At 51.3% G+C, this 20,496-nt stretch overlaps 1 protein-coding gene across 5 annotated transcripts in view; it reads right to left on the minus strand.

Moving 5' to 3' along the window:
• The window catches only part of Vav2 (vav guanine nucleotide exchange factor 2), a 161,922-nt gene that overhangs the window by 8,325 nt on the left and 133,101 nt on the right, over nucleotides 1-20,496 (minus strand). For 2 of the 5 annotated variants that reach the window (XM_021651924.2, XM_060389751.1), the window contains exons 10-24: nucleotides 19,684-19,779; nucleotides 19,230-19,298; nucleotides 16,047-16,133; nucleotides 13,994-14,079; nucleotides 13,172-13,304; nucleotides 12,222-12,236; nucleotides 10,757-10,866; nucleotides 9,556-9,657; nucleotides 9,137-9,225; nucleotides 6,134-6,150; nucleotides 5,572-5,593; nucleotides 4,626-4,753; nucleotides 3,306-3,380; nucleotides 1,977-2,029; nucleotides 45-161 (exon numbers count right to left, since the gene is read on the minus strand). In XM_021651924.2, the coding sequence (XP_021507599.2) occupies nucleotides 45-161; nucleotides 1,977-2,029; nucleotides 3,306-3,380; nucleotides 4,626-4,753; nucleotides 5,572-5,593; nucleotides 6,134-6,150; nucleotides 9,137-9,225; nucleotides 9,556-9,657; nucleotides 10,757-10,866; nucleotides 12,222-12,236; nucleotides 13,172-13,304; nucleotides 13,994-14,079; nucleotides 16,047-16,133; nucleotides 19,230-19,298; nucleotides 19,684-19,779 (1,199 nt within the window). The remainder of the gene's footprint in view (nucleotides 1-44; nucleotides 162-1,976; nucleotides 2,030-3,305; nucleotides 3,381-4,625; nucleotides 4,754-5,571; nucleotides 5,594-6,133; nucleotides 6,151-9,136; nucleotides 9,226-9,555; nucleotides 9,658-10,756; nucleotides 10,867-12,221; nucleotides 12,237-13,171; nucleotides 13,305-13,993; nucleotides 14,080-16,046; nucleotides 16,134-19,229; nucleotides 19,299-19,683; nucleotides 19,780-20,496) is intronic. The other 3 variants (XM_021651925.2, XM_021651926.2, XM_060389752.1) reach the window with 2 other exon arrangements.

A 20,496-nucleotide genomic window follows, 5' to 3' on the forward strand; every position in this document is an offset into this window, starting at 1 on the left:
CAGGCTCAGGAAGGGTACCCATGGGCCCCAGGGGTGCAGCTCACTTGATGCTGATGGCGAAGCGCTCGGCCTCCGCTGGACGCTCTCTGATGAGGTAGGTCCCACTGGCATGAGACTTGAGCAGATTGTCCGTCTGCTGCCTTTCCATGTTGCCAGCAAACCTGGGGCCGGGAAACCAGAACGGAGACAATGCTGAAGGAGTGGCGGCCCTGCTGTGTTTGTGTTGCCTGCCTCAGGCTTTGCTCTTTGTCTGAACTTTAGCCTTTGAGGTGAGTAGACAGATGGGGTGGGGGTTTAATGTGGCCACGTCCTGATAAGCAGGGCACCATGCGGGGGCCAGCACCTCAAGTCAAGCACACAAGGGTATCAAATAAAGATGCCACAGAGGAGAGATAAGAGAACAGAGTGTCACAGCCGGGGTGGCAGTGGGGACCTGTTTGAATCACAAATTTCTACCAGACCCCAATTTTCTAAATTCTTTTCGATACTTGAAAAGAAGTAATGCCGGGGGCATTTTGGGAGAGACACTCTGGAGATGGCTACCATCCATGCTGAATGAGAACTGAGCAAAATAAAAAAATAAGGCGGATAATGAGGTGGGGAGGTGAGGCAGATGGCCTCAGCAAAGCAACCTCCACATTCCCAGAATGACACCCTGAGCCTAATCACGCTGCACAATCAACGTAGATCTGGAATTCATAATTTACATTTCCTGGTGGTCGGGAAAGGGGGCCACTTTCTTTAGTGGTAGCCACTGCTAGATTGCTCACACTCTAGTTAGAAAACAAAAAAGAAACCAAAAAGCCCCTCCCCCATGCTCTACAAGCAAACCTCACTAAACTCAGTGGGTCACATACACAAAATATATAAAAGGGGGGGCACCAGCTGGGGAGAAGTTGGGGAGAAGGAGATTAACAGGGGCAACAAAGATGAAAATTCACTATCATGTGAATTCACTATACATGTCTGAAATTGTCAAAGGACAAAAAAAGTAATTTAAAAACTGAAACAACTGTGAGATGGATAATCTTTACTGTCAGTTTGAATCACCATGGAAACAAAACTCTGGATGTCTGAGGGATTCCCTCGATTAAGCTAACTGAGGCGGAAGGCCCCAGCCTACATGTGGGCAGGGCACCATCCCGTGGGCTGGCTTCTCAGCCGGAATAAAAAGAAAAAGCAAGCTGAGCAGCGTTTGTTCATCTCTCTGCTTCCTGATTGTGGATGCAATGCAAACAGCTGCCTCGTGCTCCCTTATGAGGTACTGCACCCCAGAACCTTCCTTACGTTGCTTTGTCACAGTAAAAAATGACAAGAACAAATAGAGACCCCATCGAGTGAAAACCACGTGGCCTCCATGTCATCAGTCATTTGCTACCTGCAGGTCAGTGCAGGGCAGGGTAGGCATGCACACCAGAGGACCCAGTGGGCCTAGAGATGTGCAATGGGACAATGAAGTGCTAGGAGGGGACAAGGACATGGGAGGCTGTGCAAACAGCACATCTGAGGCCTGGGGATAGTGGACCGAATTGGGAATGACCGATCTGGGGTTAGAGGCTTGTATGCTGCCCATGTGGGGCTAAGTGGCTTTGAGGACTAGTTCATCTAGGCACGGGGCACAGCAGAAAACAGGATCAACAGAATCAGCTCAAGACTCTTGTGACCTGTGACCATTCCCAAAACATTCACCTTTACCCTTCCACGTAACCCAGCACCTCTTCTCAAAGTCATGACTACAAACTAGACCATAAATGTATCACTTTCTATGAGCTTGCATAATGCAGCTCAGTTAGGCCTGCATAGAAAAGGGCTCATTACCACAAATATTAAAGCCTGCTGATCTGTTTTAGAGACAGGGAAATAGCCAAGTGGGACTCATTCCCCCATGTCCCAGGCCAGCTCATGGGCTTATAGGGCCACGCCCTATGACACAGAGGCCACCGAACGCCCAATCCTGAAGCCTGTAATCCACTCACCAAGGGTATGCAGTATAATCAATCTCCCGGGATGGCGGGCGGCCGATAGGTGGCTGGGAACAGAGCACAGGTGAGTTAATGTCCCCTGGGGGCATGAGGTAGAGGAGAGCTCATCAGAAACCCAATCCTGGGACCAGCAGTCTACACGGGGTGAGAACTTCATGTGGACTTAGCCCAGCACCCCTGAACGGTAACATCCCCAGGGGCACTGCCAGGACTTCCTCTGAGCAGATGTTCAGAATGACTGATCTTCACTGAAAGCATAAATGAATGTGGAACTTCCAACAGGAACAAACTTAATTCCTGGAAGGGAAAGGCTGGTGCCACAGGAAATCCCCAACAGTGGGCATGAGCAGCCACACTCAGGAGGTACCATGTCCTCCCTGATGCTATGGCTTCCCCAGGTCTGTCCAAAGAGCTCTGAGCATTTAAAACTTCTCTTTCAAGCAGCAGATGAATGGTCTGGTCGTGAACAGGACTGCCTCTTGTCCCATCACTTTCTGGGAGAAGTGTCTCTTTCACTTTTAGCTGTCTTGGGGGGACAGGAGTCAGTTTGTTCCAAGCCAACCCCTTGCTGCTTTTGATACCAGAGCCAAGAACTCGAAGGGAAAATGACACCTAGCCTTTGTTCCCAAAGAGGTAATGTCCAGCTTTCAGGCCTCATGTCTGGGAGGCTTCCTCCCCTCTGGGCTCTGACGGCCTGAGAGGATGTATAAAGCATTATCCACAGAGGAGGGCAGTGGTTTTATATTAGTTTCCACTGGGTGGATGCCCACTGTGGTGGTTCAAATAAAAATGGACCCCATAGCCTCATAGATTTCAATGCTCAGCTACCAGGGAGTAAAACTATTTGAGAAGGAGTAGAAGGATTAGGAGGTATGGCCTTGTTGGAGGAAGTTTGCCACTAGGGGTGAGACTAGAAGTTTCAAAAAACCCATACCCAATGCCCAGTGTTTCTGCCTGCTGCCCGCAGATCAGGATGTAGCTCTCAGCTACTGCCCCAGAACCCTGCATGCCACTATGCTCCCACCATGCTCTGCCATGAGGTAACAGGCTAGTCCTCTGAAACTATAAGCAAGGCCCCAATTAAATGCTTTCTTTCGTAAGAGTTTCCTTGGTCATGCTGTCTCTTCTTAGCAATAGAACAATGACTAAGATACCCACAAGCTGCTCATCCTTGGCTCCTATACCTTCAAAAGACAGTAGCACCTCTGCCCACCCTGGGCTCTGTCCCAGATGCAGCTCATTATAGTCATCTAGCAAGGACAGTCTGACATGCTGACTGCATCTTGGACCCTGTGATCTAGAAGCATCAGGGAAAAGACTCACCCTTCCGTCCACTGGGCAGGGCTTCACAGATGAGCTGGGAAAATACCCTGTCTTCCGGGTTTGAACCAGCCGCCCCTGGAGGAAGAAGCAACAGGGAGGCATGAAGATGTCTGCAGCTTACTGATGCCAGGTCTGGCATGAGTTGTCACCTTTCTGTTGTGACTTCAGTTAACCTCACCACCACTTGAAGCCAAGAGATAAGGGCATTCCTGTTTTACAGATAAATAACACTGAGGCTCAACACGACAGCCAAGTGTCTCTGCAAGTCCACCTAGGTCAGAAGTAACACCAGGAAGGGGGCAGACAGGATGAAGACCTGGTGTGATGGTTAACTGTCAGTGTGACACACCCCGAATCATCTGACTGTCTCCATCAGGCTGGCCTGCCCTGTGGGGGATTGTCTGAATTGCCTTTAGTAAGTTGAGGGGGCCCAGGATGAGTGGGCTACTCCCTGGTTTCAGTTCTGATCTGTATCTGAGTGGAGGAGGTGAACTGCATGCTCAGCATGCATCCCTTCTTTCTCTCTGCTCCTGAGTGCGGATGTGACGCGACCGGCTGCCTCAAAGTGTCCGCCTGGCTGCCCTGTAAGGATGGACTATAACCTGGAACTGTGAGCCAAATAAACCCCTTCTCCTGAGTCACTTTTTGTCGGAAGTTCCATCACAACAACCGAAGGAAACCATGACACCTGGGATGCAGAGCACCTGTCAGTACCCTTGGGTCTCAGATTCTGTGTCTGGCTCAATAGTCTGGACTCAGTTTCTGATGGTATCCTCAAGAGAACAAGACACTATAAATATCACCAACCCTTACCCTAATTCTGTACTCCACCCTGGCCATGGAGTTTCAGGGTTCCTTAAATGCTGGGGCTTCAATAGAGAGAGTGTTAATGGCATAATACACTTCAGCTCAGAACTGTAATCTAGTTCTCAAGAACATAATGGGTCCCATATCTGTCTCCCTTCCATCAGACAGGCCCCTGGGCTAATCCCTAACACTGTGAGGGGTTGCCGACCAGAATGGGGGCATTAAGGATGGGTCATGGCATGGCTGGGACAGAACCTGGTAAGGGCCTGAGAGTCCACTGAGGCAGGAAAGACAGGGCAAACAAGAGTCTCAAGTAAGATGCACCCCAACCTGTGCAACAAGTGCCTCCACGAAGACATAGCAGAATTCAGAATGGAGGTGACAGAGGCCATGGTAAGGAGTCCCCTCCTTTCACTCTACAGCATCATCCCCAAACCTCCATGTTTTGGCCTTGGGGGGTGGGCAGGAAGAGGAGTAAGGCTGCAGCCCCTCCCTCCAGGACCCAGGACTCACCTCCCACCAAGGAGAATCGGGGTCACCTCGAAGCAGCTCTATCACATCCCCTGTCTGGAAGGTCAACACTGGCTTCCCAGGAGGGGCTGGGTTACCATGGTAATTCTGCACAGCAACCATCTTGGGACCTAAGGATGACAAAGTAGAAGAGGATGGCTCACTGGTGACTTCGCCCTTGCTGGTGGCTTACCCATCACCGACCCTTTCTGGTCTGGAGAGCACTTTGGTCAGACTGACCGTTCCCCAACACGCAGACATGTGTGCCTGCATTACCCTTCTGTACCCTTCTCATATGGCCATTACAACTTTCGATAAATATCTTAAGTAAATTATCTAAACAGATGCCAGAATATTCTAGTAAGAGCTACTTATTTTTAGATAGAATTTTAGGTGTGTCCCAAACACCACTGAGCTGAGATCTGCAGTGTGGAGCTGGGCAGGGGCCCCCATGTTAGAGATGGGGTGCCACAGAACTGGCCAGAGGTGGGTCCAAGGTTGCAATGGAGATCTAGGCTGAGCACCCCAGAATCTGAAGCTACTGTCAGATGGAGTCCCATTGTGCGTCAGTCTCACCCCAGATGTTTAAAGATGTCACCAAACTGTCTTGCTAGCCCTGCTCCAGGACACTATGGCCCAGCAGTGGTAACATTTGGGTGCTCTAAGGAAGCTCAGGCTTCATCCTGAATGTTTAAACAGCTTGTGCAGGCCAAACCAGGGGGACAGAAAAATGGCAGTGATCTCCTCACACAGGTTTCAGGGCAGCAGCTTCAGCTTAGCACCTCTCTGAAAGTGGCCCCTTCCCACCCAGTCAGAACCTTAGGCAACCAGAGGAGGCAGCCAGAGATGCCAGGGCAAAGATGGCTATGCTAAGCAGCCACCACCACACCCAGGTCCAGCCTGTTGGGCGGATATAGACTACAGAGGTGGCTAAGTCCAGGACACTCACCTGGTCCTGCCCCAGGAACATCCTGCAAAGACAACACAGATGGTTAGGGAAAGTGCTCCTCTTTTGGTCCCCACATCAACACTACTCCATGGGAGGGTCAAGTCTTAACCTCCGGTAGGTATCTGTAAGATTATTTCCCTCTCCAGCATCTGTCATAACCCCCACCCTATGCTCCTCAGCCCCACTCTACAACCCTAACTCTCACCTCCTTTTGTCATCCCCCAGCTTCTTGTTCTGGACATGCCAATGGATAACACAACTAAGTGCTGTATGATGGAGGCATCTCCATGCCCTAATGGAGCCTAGTGAGGATCCAGCCAAGGCTGGATAACATGGCTGGACCCTACAGCTTTCAAGAGACATGGTTTATGGTCCATAATGACTTCGGGGACCTGTCCCCAGGAGTATGCTGTGCCACAGAAGCGCAGCTGCAGCTGGAGAGCCCTGGGGAGGTAGAGTGGGTGAACTGCAAAGACACCCCAGCTAGCAAGCCACTGGGGGAGCAAGCACAGGCTTTCACGCAAGCACAGCCCCACACAAGAGAAAAGCAGGGAGCACTCACCGAGTCTGCAGGAGAACCTGTAAAGGAAGCGGATCAGGGGTCAAAGTGGAAGCCTTGACAGAAGGGCGGCCTCCACAGTGTACACTCATAGGACAGGAGTAGCTGGCTGAGCTGCAAGGGGTTCCCTTTAGAGGCCGATCGCAGACACACATGTAGACCCAGCCTCACACCAGTGAATGTTACCTTGACAGAATATTCTGAGTTCTAGCTCTAAGGAGCTGTGGGGAACTCAGACTGGAAGTCATATCTGAGACAGCCTGGACTTTTCTACCTTGGCCAACTCTGTCTGAATGGTGGCAACTTCTAGGGTCACCTGGTGGTGCCTGGGGTTCACTGGGTAATTTTAACACCTTGTTGGCAATACCTGCCATGGGTAGGTGATACAGAGGTGGGTGTGCAAGGTCCCTGTCACTATTTTCCTCTAAGACCCTCCAGCATACTCCAGGACACTGGTCACGCAGCTATCATGTGGGATGGAAGACATACCCCATTCATTGGTAGGCCATTCTACTTCAACATGGGTCAAAACAAGGGCCATGACAGCTAGGGTGTGGGGCTAGTGGGACCTTAATACCCACAACTACTGAGTCCTTTACAGACCCTTGGCACATGATGGTGGGTAGCAATGCCCCCCAGGATGGTAGTACAGTCCAGGGAAGATTCTCCATGGAAAGGCTCTCAGGAAGGGCTGGCATCTCCCTAGGGGCATTTAGGCTCCCATAGGGGCTACCCAGCCCATCTGCTTTGGTGGTGGTACTATCACAGTTCACAGGAGAAAACTGACAAGCTCCAGAGGAACACTGACCAAAGCTCAGCTTTGGAGCAGATCAGAGGGAAGGTAGCTTGGACAGCAATAGCATCCCCTAGCAGAGAGCTGAGGGTTATATCCTCAGGGGGTCACAAGCCCCTGCAATAATGTCTAAAGCCAGCCACGGTTTGCAATGACACAGAGGATACTGTTCTCTAGGATAAGATAGAACAAAAACCCTAACAAGACTTGGACCTGAGCACTGGGGCACACAAAAGAAAGTAAATGCTCCACATGTCTGTTGGTGCCCAAAGGACTATGAATAATCCCCGCCCCCATACTTTTTCTTCATACTTCTCTGCATTTTATACTTTTTCTACAGGCAACAAGTATCTAATAATTAAAAGGAGGAAGTGACTCAGCAAATGTATTTTCTAAAAATAAAGAAAACTTAAAATATACCAAAACATTGCCTTCAGTTATTTCTATGGCTTTTGTTTATTGGTTTTGAGACAGGGTCTCATGTATCAAAAACGTAACCAAGGATGTTTTTGATCCTGATCTTATTGCTTCCACTTCCTGGTAGTACTCTACCAACTAAGCTACTCTCACACCCAGCCCACACCTTTATTTCTAAGTAAGTTCATTGGTCATGTTTCTCCTCTTTTGTTGAGACAGAGTCTTACTATGTAGTCTTGGCTGGCCTCGAATCATAGAGATCTGTCTGCCTCTGCCTCCTGAGTGCTGGGATCAAAAGTATGTGCCACCACACCCAGCCCCATCATCTCTTTTACTTCATGCCATTTTTTTTTTTTTTTTTTTTTTTTTGCATACCGTTTTGTTTGGTTGTTTTTTGGTTGTCTTTGTTGTTGTTTTGAGACAGGGTTTCTCTGTGTAGCCTTGGCTGTCTTAGATTCACTTTGTAGACCAGGCTGGCCTCGAACTCAGATCTGCCTGCCTCTTCCTCTCTGAGTGCTACACTCCCTGAGTGATTACAGGCATGCACCACTGTGCCTGGCCATGTGTGTGTTTTTTGTTTTTTGTTTTTTTTATGTTCCTCAATTTGCTTTTTTAATTGTTTGTTACCTTTTAGAATCACACACACACACAAAGTGGGAAGTAACTATGGCAGTCGCCTTGCAGGAGGAACTAAGGGCCACAAGAGGGCAACATTGACAAAGTTAATGCCACTGTCAAGACTCAGTTTCTGGGGCTGATCTGGAGGTGGCAACTACCGGACCAGAGACCAAGGTGACAGGGTTTATGCTCAATATAATACAGTGATCTCAGGACTTTGTCAAACACAGAGGACTAGCCCCCACTGCACGGAGAGCAGAGGCAGGGCTGTCCCACTAGAAGATAATCCAGCCACTGTCCAGCCCCCGGACTCAGAGCAAGCTGGCCTCCTCTGCCAGTGCAGTGTGGCACAGCAGTACCTCCCCAGTGAGTAGCGAGGGCGGGCTGGGGGTACCCTCCCCCCTGGAGCACAGAGAACGAGGCCTGGCACTCAGCAGGCACCACTACCTATACAGAGCTGTCCCTGGAACATGTCAGCATCCCATACCTCCCCTTCAGAGGAAGTTTTAGGATTGGCAGAGAACTCTTTTGCCTGTGTGTGCCTGTTCCCCATCTGGACTTGCTCCTCAGTGAGGTCCTGACACCTCTCAGAACCATCATAGGCTTTTGGCGATGCCTGGCCACTATGAGATGGGACACCCTTTCCAAACTCCAAATGCACCCCCAAACCAAACACTTCCAGCCTCTTGAGTCTAGTTCCTGCTCCCATTACCAGCAAGGCTCAACCCTTCCCTTGCCTAAGCCTTAGGCTCTCTCACTTGACAAATGATCATGAGAACAAAAGCATTACCCTGCATGTGACAGTGCCTGTGTGCTCTCACTAACCAAGCTGTGATGGCCAGGAGTCCCGTGGAAGAAGAACCAGGAGCAGGAGGCGGTTATGATAGGGATTTATGGTAGGAAACCCCACATTTCTGCTGAGGACATACTGTGCCCAGGGTGTGGGCGTAGAGCAAGGGAACCATGAACTTATGTCCAAAATGGGGCAGAGGTGGAGTAGATAGAGGGAAAAGTCACAAGGGCTTTGGAGAGGAACCCCGCCTAGCTTTTGACAATCCCTCCCAACCAAGTATCTTGGCCTCAGTTCCTCTCATCCAACCCCCTCCTGAGGCACAGAACCGTCAAAGGGAGAAAGGCAGATGTGAACAGGAGGGGTCCATGCACTGGTGGGTACTCACTGATCTTGCAGGGGGGCATCACCTCCAGGCACTCCTTGTGTGCCCCGACGCCACATCTGGTACACAGGTAACCCTGATAGAAGGTGCCCCTGTGGAGGGTGGGGGGAGGTGAGGTGGAGGTGCAGCCACAGTCATTCCCCTGGTCAAAAACTTTCAGTTTACCTGGTGATCCTCCCTGGAGCAGGCATGCCCCCAAAGCACCTGCTGCCCTGACCACTCCAGCCTGCCCCTTCCTTCCATGGTCCTCAGCACTGGCAAACCCTTTGTTGGGCCTGGCACTCCAACAGCTACGGCTGCTGGAGTGCTTATCCCCCGGGTTCTCTGAGACATCACGTGGGACTAAGGTGGGAGATGAGGTGCCACGGTGTCGCAGGCAGAGTGTCCTGGAGCCCAGGGTTGGACAGGCAGAAGAAACCCACCTGAGGAACATCTTGCAGGCTTTGCAGTTGGTGGTCTTGTCAAACGTATACATCTGGAAGCTGTGATGGTTGGCATTGGCCTTGTCCGGCTTAATGTTTGACCTGGTAGAAGGAGAATTCTCTTCCATTCGGGCACTTCACGGCCAGGCGTTCTCTAAGCCCATGAACACAGGGACAACTGCATAGTGACCCTGGCCACACACACCAGCAGCCCGCACTCCAGTCTGGCTCTCCCCACACAGGGCAGGCAGCGAGACTGAGAGTGGGGGAGGAGGGCTCAGACCTGCTTAGGTGCCTGCCAGGTGAGGCAGGTTATTTAAAAGGGCCCAGGAATGTCAAGCCTAGCATGTATATGCAGTTGTCCCTCCTTGTCCACACTTTCTGAGGTTTTACCCACAATGCAATGCGGACTAAAAACATTACATGGGAACTCCCAGAATCGAGACGCTCACAGGATTTTGCTCCTGTTGTGAACAACATGATGAACTCTCTCTAAGCCGGGACATGGGGCACCCTCTGCCACTGTATCCACCTGTTAGAAGTCACTTCCTGCCCAGCTGGAATCAAGTCGACTGTCAGAAACACACAGTACTTGCATCCCAATGACTTTTTTTTTTGCTTACCACTGGCCCCTCAGCAAGCATACTGATTGGCAATTTCATTACAGTCCATTATATAATTGTCTAATAACTAGTTCTTAGTTATTAATCATACTTATACATTGCACCCTACCACAGGTCTGAACGTTTAAGAAATTTTGTGCACATAGGATGTGGGAAGCCTCAGGGAGTGGTATGCTCCCCAGAAATCCCCAAGCTCTACCTGTAGAGCCAAGAACACACACCACACCCACCCCCTCAGTCCCCCATCTGCTTTCTATGCTCTCTGTGTTGGGGTCTCCCCTCACCCACATGAGACACTGTTCTGTGACTTTCAAACAAAGACAAATCCTGGATGGGCTCTGAGGACCGGTTACCAAGTGTCACCCTGACCAGTCACCACCTAGCTGTCAAGCACGAGGTTCAGCCTCAAGGGTTGTGTGGCCAGACACGTGATGCCATCTGGGGCACCGGGGAGACCGAGAGCTAGGCCTGCCGAGTCAGCTGGTGCCCATGGGGAAGGAGCTTGTCTCACACTCAGCATCAGCACCACCATCCACCACCACCCCTTGCCCGAGAGGGCCAGAGCCAACAGGACTCACATGGCCATCTCGAACTGCTCCATCCACTTCCGCTTCATGTCCTCCGTCTTGCAGAAGAACTGAAAGCCTTGCTTTCCTTGGAGGTGAATCAGGTAGAAGCCATAGGACCACTGTGGGGACAGAGGCATGCTGGAAGCCGGCATGGCTTTGTGGGGACACTCTGGCAGCTACATGGTGTACACAAGTTCTTTACTGGCAGTGTGTGTGTGTGCGCGCACACACATGCCTATGTATAACACTTTCTTGTGTGCACACATACACATGCTCTTGTCTGGCTACATGCTTGTATGTGCATGCATCCCCCCACATCTGAGAATGTGGGTGCACTGTGCTCTGGTCTGAGCAGGCCAGGGTGCTCTCATGTGTGAAGGTGCTTAGAAACATGTGCCTGTGTCTAAGTACATGTGTGCTTTCCCATGTAAACATGTGTGCATGCATACTTGTTTCTGTTCCTGGACATATAAGTGTCCACCTATGTGTACCCAAGCCTGTGTCTGGGTGTCCATAGTGCCTGTCACATGTGTGTACATCATGTGTGCATGTGTTCTGACCTATGGGTCATGTTCTGCTCATGGACTATATGCACAGATATGTCCGTAGTACTATATGCAGAGATCCTGTTGGGCTCATATGCATGTATGTGAGGGTCCTGCTGTGAGCATGGAAGTATGTGTGTATGTGTGTGTATACTGCAGTTACACATGGATGTATATGAACCCAACTGTGTCCATACAGGTGTATGTGCAGCAACCCTGCTGTGTGCACTTGTATGTACATAGGGGGCCAGCTCTGTGTATGTACATATGTGTGGGTGTGGAAGCCCTTGCTCAGGGCCCACCCTCTATTGGAAAATCCAGCCCTTCTTCCAACCCTTCTTGGAGCATTTCAACCCAAATCCCTGCTGTCCCAGGGATTCCCAAGGAGTGGTACCCAGGAACCAGCCTAAGGCCCACCCATTCACTTCCTGGGTTAAATATATACTGAGTGAAAAACGCGTTAGATGGTTGGGGGTCTGACCAAACTAAGCAACCCAGCAGCAGCACCACCCACCGCCCAGCCATTTCTCAAGGCTTGGGAAAAGGGCTTCCAAAGGGCTCCAGGCAATGTGTAACCTAGTCTGTTAGACGTGGAGGGAGAGAGGAAGAAGGGAGAGAGGAGGGAGAGAGGTGAGGAGGATAAAGCAGGGCAGAGATCATAAAGTCTTGCCTGCCGGTGCTCAGTGACCCCTGACCTTTACGTCCCAGCAAGGACAGCAGGTGGGCTTCCAAGTCACACCTTCCGCCAATCAAGTCTTTTACCACAAATACCACTTTCTTAATTAAGACGTAGAAGAAGGAGGAGGAGGAGGGCCATGAGCCTGATCTTCTCAGGCCCAGGGAGCCCCAGACCCAGATGTTTGGAAAGGCCAACACTGGGTAGCACTGGGGTAGGATGGTGAGGGAGGCGGAGAGTACCAGGGGCTTACCATCTTCCCATGAGACTAGGAAGCATGAAGGAAAGGAAAGGGAAACAGGTCATTAAAAGGCTTGGCCGAGCCCTGGAGGCACTGCAGTCTGGGGAGGCTGACAGCCCAGGATGGTAAGAACACAACCTCTGTCAAGCACTCTGGGCTGTTTTCCCCAAGGCTTGACAAGAAGCCCTGGACCTGGGAAGAAGCCCTGGTCACTGCCTCTTGCTGCAGACACCAGGGTTAAGAGGAGCCTGTGCATGGTAGGCCTGCACCCTGTATGGGGACGTGCAGAGGTCGGAGCCAGCTCTTGTCCCCAACCCAGTACAGGGCTGTACACAGAAGATGCTGTGCTCTGAAGCCTCAGAGAAGCTAGACTGAACCGAGATAGTCTGTTATGAATCCCATCCCCTTATAGCCACAGCCTCTATACCCATAGCCCCACCCCCTTGTACCTACAGTCCTAGCCCACTGAATTTCAGAGGCTGACAAACCACAAGCCAGCCCCCAGCAAACAAGGCAGAGCAGGAATGGAGCAGGAAGGCCTGCTTGTTACAAGAGACAATGAGGAACTAAAGTCAGGTCCACTGAGATTAAAAGTCACGGTTGAAAACAAGGCTCTTCAGCTGGGCAGTGGTGGCATAATCCTTTAATCCCAGCACTTGGAAGGCAGAGGCAGACTGACTGCTGTGAGTTCGAGACCAGCCTGGTCTACAAAGTGAGTCCAGGACAACCAAGGCTACACAGAGAAACCTTGTCTCAAAAAACCAGAAGGAGGAGAAGGAGGAGGAAGAAAGTCGGAATCCCACTCTGCTTCTGGAGAGCTGAAGTCCTAAGGGCGCCTACCACCCACCATGGGAACCACCTGCCACCGTTGCAATGACAGCAGGCTCAGCCAGCACTGACACAGGATGTGCTCTCCCTGGGGCTGGGACCCTGCACCTGCCCCTCTCCAGATCTGGACCCACCTTCTTTACGTCCTTGTTGTGCATAGGGTCATCAGTCATCTTGTGGAAGAGTAGCTCAATGACCTCCTTTAGCTCATAGCTGTAGCCCTTCCTCTTACACACGATGACCACCTTGTCAAACAGAAACAGGTACCTGGCCAGACAGTACACCGAGCGTCAGCACGGCAATGCTCTGTGTGAAGAGCCTATATCCCTCCCTGGCTCCAGACAGCTGCCCCTGAGACCACAGTCAGTGTGTCAGACCAAGAAAGGGGTCAGACCAAGAGGGCCAAGGCCTGCACATGCTATCCACTCTCCAAGGTGAGGCCCTGCCTTCTGCCAGGTCCACGTTGGCACAGTGACTCTTGGTCAGGACTCCGCTGTTCCCACAAAGCCCCCTCAGGACCATCTCCATGCAGAAGGTCCTCAGCCCTTCATCTTGACCTCCCTTGGAGCACTATTCAAAGGCCACTGAACTTCTCTCTCCTGTGACCACAGCCCTCACAGATGTCTGACCCATCCCGACTCCCCACCCCACATAGATACACACCTGCCTATATATACCCCCTTGGCAAGGGGCTCACAGGGACTCTAGGAGACCAGACCTTTCCGCTTCCCACCTTTGCCTGTCTCCTGGCCCGGCTCAGGGCCACCACAGGCAGAGCAGTGCCTTTGTGTGGCTACTGCTGACTGATATGACAGGCACATAGAGGCTTGAGCAGACAAGAAGTGAAGCAATTAAAACCGAGCTGCCTGCTTTGTTCTCGCAGGAAGGTCTGTCTCAGGCCACCTGCGAACGGGGTGGGTCAATCTGTATGGGGTGCCAGCCCTCACCCTGCTCACCTGTCTTGCTTGGTGTGGTTGACTATGGACCGGACTTTCAGTTCCCCATCAATCTTCGGCCTCCCAAATTCCTCCAGCTTCACTTGCTGGGAAAGGCAATGACTGTTAGCCCAAGGATGGGCAACCTTTGCTTTGCTAGACAGGGAGTTAAGTGGGCATGCCCAGGGCAGGATGGCAAGAGCCAGGTGTGAACTAGGAAAATGTGCCTATGGTGACTGGGTGGTTCTCAGGATGAGGAAGCCCAGGACCATGATGAACCTGAGCCAAGCCTGTCCCCTCTCAGGGGGCCACAATGGGGACTCCCTTGAGTCCCTGGGAACAAAGGGCAATTGATGGCCTGGTCATGCTCACAGACAGCTGTTATGTGGAACCCAGAGTTGTAGGAAAAACCAGAAGTCCAGCCCTAAGAGAGTAAATAAAAAAAGGAAGTGGCACTACTGAATTGAGTGGCAGCCAGAGGCTGGGGTCCACCCAGGGGTTCATCCTCCACAGGAAGCAGCCTTGTGCCCCGGCCCTGTGGTCACCAGGCTATGAAGTTTCCATTTCCAGCTCTGTTTGGACTGTGCCTCTCTGTTCTGTGACATCTGCCCCGCCACCATCTTCTGTGTAGCTTGCAAGGGACAAGTCTATTCAGGAAAAGGCAGAGGGCCAGTTCCAGGTAGAGTGACTATGCCTTCGGGTGGCAGCATGACTCCTTTGTGGAAGCTCCTAGGCCTGGCTTCAGTGTAGCATACGCTGGCCTTGGCACAGCAGAGTGGCGCTCACATCTGCTTGGTAACTCTGTTGTGCCTCTTTGTTCCTGTCACACAGGACATGTAACGCCACGTGCCTTCATCTGGAGACAGCACCAAGGTTGCATGCCAGGTGGCAGAGTCATATCCCATGGACCACTGTCTCTTTTTGAGACAGGGCCTGTTGCATCCCAGACTGGCCTGGAAGTGGCTGTGTAGCCAAAGACAATGCTGAGCCTTCTGCCTCTGCCTTCCCCACCCCCACTCCTATGCTGGACTACAGTTAGTGGCCCCAAGTCCCATTTACTTGGGGCCCTGTGCATGAAAGGCAAGCAACTCTGCCAACTAAGCCGTACCCACAGCCCTTTCCTTGTCATTTAAAGAGCAAACATGACTCACTACACCAAAGCGAAACCCCCCGTATACAAAAGCAGCTTGTCACTGTGCAGTGACTAGAAAGCAGGGATGACTGGCAAGAGGCCTGGACCCCACAAATGTTCCTGCTTCGGGTCACATCCATGCTTAGAGATGCACAAGGGCATGAGGTAGAATCAGAAAACTGCTTGGCAATTTCTTTTGCCCTCTGGCTGAGCACATGGCCTGGGTGTTTCCTGATGAGCCAGGTCTGCAGGTTCCTCTCTAGATAAAGATGGACATGCCAGCCTAGAGATGAGGCTTTCACCTCCCCAAGCTCTTGGGAGTGAAAACTCACCAGGAAGAGGACATGTCTGTGACAAAACATGTGGTTGTGTGTCGAGGTGCTCTGGGCATCAGGCAGCATTTGGAGATGCAGTCACCACTCGGGTGCTATGAGCATCTGGTGGGTGGGGGCAAGGGTGTGCTTACGTTCTTCTAATGCAGAAGACCACAGCAGAGAGAGATTTAGAGTCAACATGGCGCCAGGCAGGGCTTGAGTCCGGAAACAGCTCATCTCTTCTCCCAGCCAATCTCTCAAGGAGTGGGCTACAGAGAATCAACCCTGCCCAATGGAGCACCCAGTCTGATTCCCAGATGAGGGGAGGTTTGAGGGTCAGCTCTCATGTTGAGAGGACTGTTGCCCCATCCCTGAGCCAAACCCTGCCCATCCTGAGGGCAGGGAGACTGACAGGGAAAAAAGAGGGCCACAGACCAGGCTTCTAGTCACTACAGCCATGGCAAAGAACTAAAGGGGTCCTGGCTGGGGACAGTGGGAACTGGATTGTCAGTAGGACTTTCTCTATCTCCTCATCCATCCTCAGCCTTATACTGCCCCACGAATGTGCCACATCAGGCTTCACAAGCAGCCACTATGGTAAGCAGACGCGGAAGAGCCACCTGCTTACCAGGTTTTCTATGGAGCACTGGAACTCACTTATCTTCTTCAAGGTCTCTTTGTCCCGTTTCACTTCGTTGATGTACATGGCCAAGTCCTGGAAACCAAGACAGGAGAAGTGCACCAAGTCACAGGGGGTGAACACCAAGCCCCTTACTGTAGGGTTGATCTTACGTAAGATTGTCTTTGTATTAGTCAAATGCTGATTTCTGTACCAGCAGAGAGCCGGGTACAGGACAGACTTCTGATTGGTTTAGTCAAGAGCTGAATGGCCAATGGCAAAGGCAGGAAAGGGAGGCAGGACTTCCAACAGAGATAGGAACTCTGGGAAAGAATCAGGCACAGGAAGAGTCACCAGCCAGCCAAAGAGGAATAAACAGGTGCCAGGTAATGAATCCCGTGGCGGGATGTATATTAATGTGAACAGGTTAGTTTAAGATAAGAGCTAGGTGGGAACAAACCAAAGCTATACCATGCATTAATAATTAATAAATTAAAAGTCTCATTATTAATCATTAATAATTAATAAAAGTGTCATTATTCAGGACCTGGCACTCCAAAGTCTTATCAATAATTGGCACCTAACAGTTTTACATTCCCAGCCCAGGTGGTCATTCCACAACCCTTCCTCCATCTTGCCTAGGGCAGCTCAAATTCTAGGCCATGGAAGTAAGAAACATCACACACAGGAGACAAGGATGCTATGGCTGAGAACACATTTGGGAGACCCCAAATCCAGGCTCCTGATGAAGTTTCTTTCACTGATCAGGCCTTCTATGTCAGAATGGAGCCACCATGGGTCACACACAGACACTGCCTAGACCTCTCTGCTCCTGTGACGCTCCAGCCTCGCCTTGCCTGCATAGCCTGGGTATTCTCTAAGTGGCTTGAGGAAAGGTCCCGACCAGATAATGCAATCATCTAGTTGGTCACCAGGGGGCAGTGTTCACTTTGCTTCGGAAAGTTTGAAATGGCCTGGAAGCAGTGCCCAGTGGTAGCTGGGACAATGCAACAGCAATCCTGCCCAGAAAGCAGAGCAGAGAGGAAATCCCCAAACACAAGAGCCAGACCCACATCCTGGAGCCAGTTTCTACCTCCCCTCTGGCCTTTCTTGCTTCTGGGGTCACTTCAAGGGCCACCCAAGCTTTGTGCTTTGCTGCTTCCTAACAGATGCCACACTGTAAAGGGTGGGTTTTGTTCCAGATCAACAGCAGGGACAGACCTGAGCGTATGCGGCCTTGTGCACACCTGGCAGGAGCCACAGAAGTGCATGTCTGGGATGAGGATTCCCACGGAGACGGATATTAGAGCCACGGAGGCAGAACAGCCAACTAACAGAGGGACATAGTCCTGAATGGAGTGTGCATTGCAACCCTGCGGGAAAGCCAGCTCCGACACAGTCATAGCTCAAACACTGGCTGGATGAATGATTTTCTGCTTTACATTGTAGACATTAAAGGCTTTCAACATAAAGAAAGGCTTTCTACATAAAGAAAGCCTTTAATGTAGACATTAAAGATTCCTTTCTGTATTAGTTTTTACAGAGGGCACTTCAATTGATGAATTGCCTTGATCACACTGTCTTGTGTGATCATGTCTGTGAGGGATTATCTTGACTGATGACTGAGGTGAGAGAGCACAGCCCACTGTAAGAGGCCCCATTCCTCGGCAGGTGAGTTATAGGTGAGCTAGCTAGGCAAGCCAGAAGGTGAGTCATTAAAAGCAGCCTTCCTTCCATGGTTTCTAGTCCAGGTTCCTTCATGATGGACTGTGACCCGGAAATATAATCTAAATTAAATCTTTTTCTCCCCAAGCTGCTTTTGATCATAGTGTTTATCACAATGACAGAAAGCAAAAGGCCACAACACTTTCTAAACTCTTAAAGTTGAAAGAGCTGACTCCCAGTGACATGGAAAACACAGAATCACAAGCTCTCTGTACAAGCACTCAGGGTACTGTCCCACAAAGGGACCAGAAGCCACCTGCTGACGGCAAGTGAAATGATGGAAGAGTGTGGACAGGCTGGGGCTCAGGGTGCACCTTTAGCTATGAATCATGTGCTCCAGGAATGGGTAGCTGACACCCAACTGTGTCTGCAGTGGGAGATGTGGTCCCCCTGCTGCAGTGACCTCAGGGGAGCCAACCAAAGGTCCCTGCGTCAGCCATGGCACCCATGTTTAAGTACACCCAAAACGGGTACAAACTTCCAGCTACAGGAGGCCTGCTCTAGGCAGCTTTGAGATACAGCGTCCTCCCCTGACAGCTGTGTGGGGACAGACAGCAGCTCCTCCCCCTTTCAAATGAGGTGTCTTGAGAAAAGAAAAGGTCCAGGGACCATAGGACTCCTTGGGGTGCAGGTGTCAGAGGTGAAGGCTGCAACTGACCAGTTCTACAACACTATAATGCCAAAGGGACCTAGCCTGTGTGGGGCAGTGTACCTTGTCTAAGACACAGGTATCCATAAGAGGCACAGGTATGGTTGTGAGGTAGCCTGATACTTGCAGGGGTATAAAATCTGGAAGATGACTTTCTTGGTCAGTGTCAAGTTCATGGCAAAGACTGGATGAGTGAGATACAGGCAGGTTAGTGAGGAAGAGGAGATGGCCCAAGCACACCTTGAGATAGGAAAGAACAGAGCATGCCTAGAAAGCTGAGGGTAGCCAGGCTCTCATGGAATCTGAGGCTTTCCTGTTATGCACGTCTTCAATGACCCTAGCCTGATTCAGAGAGCAGAGGAAAACTCAAAGGTTCTTGAGCAAGACAGAGATGTGTGCTGAGCTTCCAAGGGCCAGATAATAGCTAAACAGGGGGTCCTTGAAGCCAGCATGTGAAAAACAACCTTGAAGCACATGACAGAGGAACATGGCATGGAACAGGCCTTCAGCAGCAGAAGTCCAGGCAAAAAAAGAAGCACTCCAGGATGGAGCTGGCACCTAAAAACCATGGCCCCAGTGGACACTTGGGAACACGGGAGGTGAGGGACAGGAACAACTGTTGGCAAGTGTTGTTGGGGATTTTGGACACATGGAGAAAGTACCTAGCCTGCCATTTCCCCCACCATCACATGAGTCTGGCCCCACCCCTAGTGTCCTGTGTTACTCTGGGCAAATGTTCCACTCTGCCAAAGAGCTCAGGTCCAGATACACAGATTCACTGACCTGGGTATTCCTCAGCTCTGCCTCAGTTTACCTACCTGCATGGCTTCCAGTGCTTCTTTGAGCTGTTGTCTTTCCGGCCGGTCTGCAGAATGACTCAGGAGTTCCTGTGGGAGTGAGAAGGGACCCAGGTCAGCCCTCAGCATCCCAGTCCTATCCCTGCCTCCACCTAGTGCACACAGTAAGACCCTCAGGACAAAATGGCCCACCAGCTCAGGTGCAGATCCATCTGCCCAGCTCCAACAAACATGGGGCTCACTTACAGCCAGGAAGCTGTCAGACTCAAACAATCAGCCACAGTAGCTCCCTATCTCTCATCTGCAGAGATAGGTGCTTTTCTGAGATGTGGTGCTTTTCTGTCTCTTCCTACTTTAATCACAATTTTCCTTCCAGTTGCCATGACACCCTTTCATGGACCCTGTCTGTAGGCCAAAGCCCATGCCCCCCAGGCACACGTGACACAGGGCATGGTGAGGAGGTTGATGGCCTCACCTTGAGCAACAGGTGGTACTTCAGCACCCGTTGCATGGGTACCACCAGCAGATCTTGCAGCTTGAACTTGCCATCCTGGACCTTGAGCGTGCACTCCTGGTATGAAAGAGCGGTGAGTGGATAAGGGGGTTCCTTTTCTCCCTCCCTGGGAGAACCCATGCCCACTGCCAGCCACAAAGGGAAAGAGACCTCAGCCCTGGACTCTCGGCCTTCTAGAGTATGCATGTGGGTGTCATAGCACATGGGGACCACATACCACCCTTTATATCCTGGGGTACAATGGGACCCTAGGATCTGGGGTATCCCATGGTCTGACAGTGCCTGTTGGGGCCACCCGTGAGAAGCTGGGTTGGAGGGGGCCTCATACAAGGCTGTGGGATTACCTAGGGTCCCCTGGAGTGCATGGACACAAGGAAAAAGCACCACATGCCACCAGCACTCAAGCTGGAACTCTGAAGACAGAGCTTTCTTGACCACACAGGCAGGGACACCCCTGGGACACGCCAAGAGACACTCAGGGGGAAACAAGCCAACAGAGGTGGATAACCCAAGGCAAGGGAACGAGGCCCAGTGTATCAATTGGGTGACTAGGACCCTGGGATCAGCAGAAGCCACGTGTCAGCACTGAGATGGACTTGTCCCAGCCCCCACAGCCCATGAGGCTGAGGCTATGTGCTAGTCTGGGACATGTCTTCTGGAAATCACCCAACAAATAAGGGGAAATAGCCACAAAACTAAAGACGGGTGTTGAGGGAAGTTGGTGCGTCTCTTGAGCCTCAGTCAGTGAGCTGTGCCAGGCCAGGGCACCAGGAT

The sequence above is a fragment of the Meriones unguiculatus genome, chromosome 8, assembly GCF_030254825.1.
Source record: "Meriones unguiculatus strain TT.TT164.6M chromosome 8, Bangor_MerUng_6.1, whole genome shotgun sequence".
NCBI lineage: Eukaryota > Metazoa > Chordata > Mammalia > Rodentia > Muridae > Meriones > Meriones unguiculatus.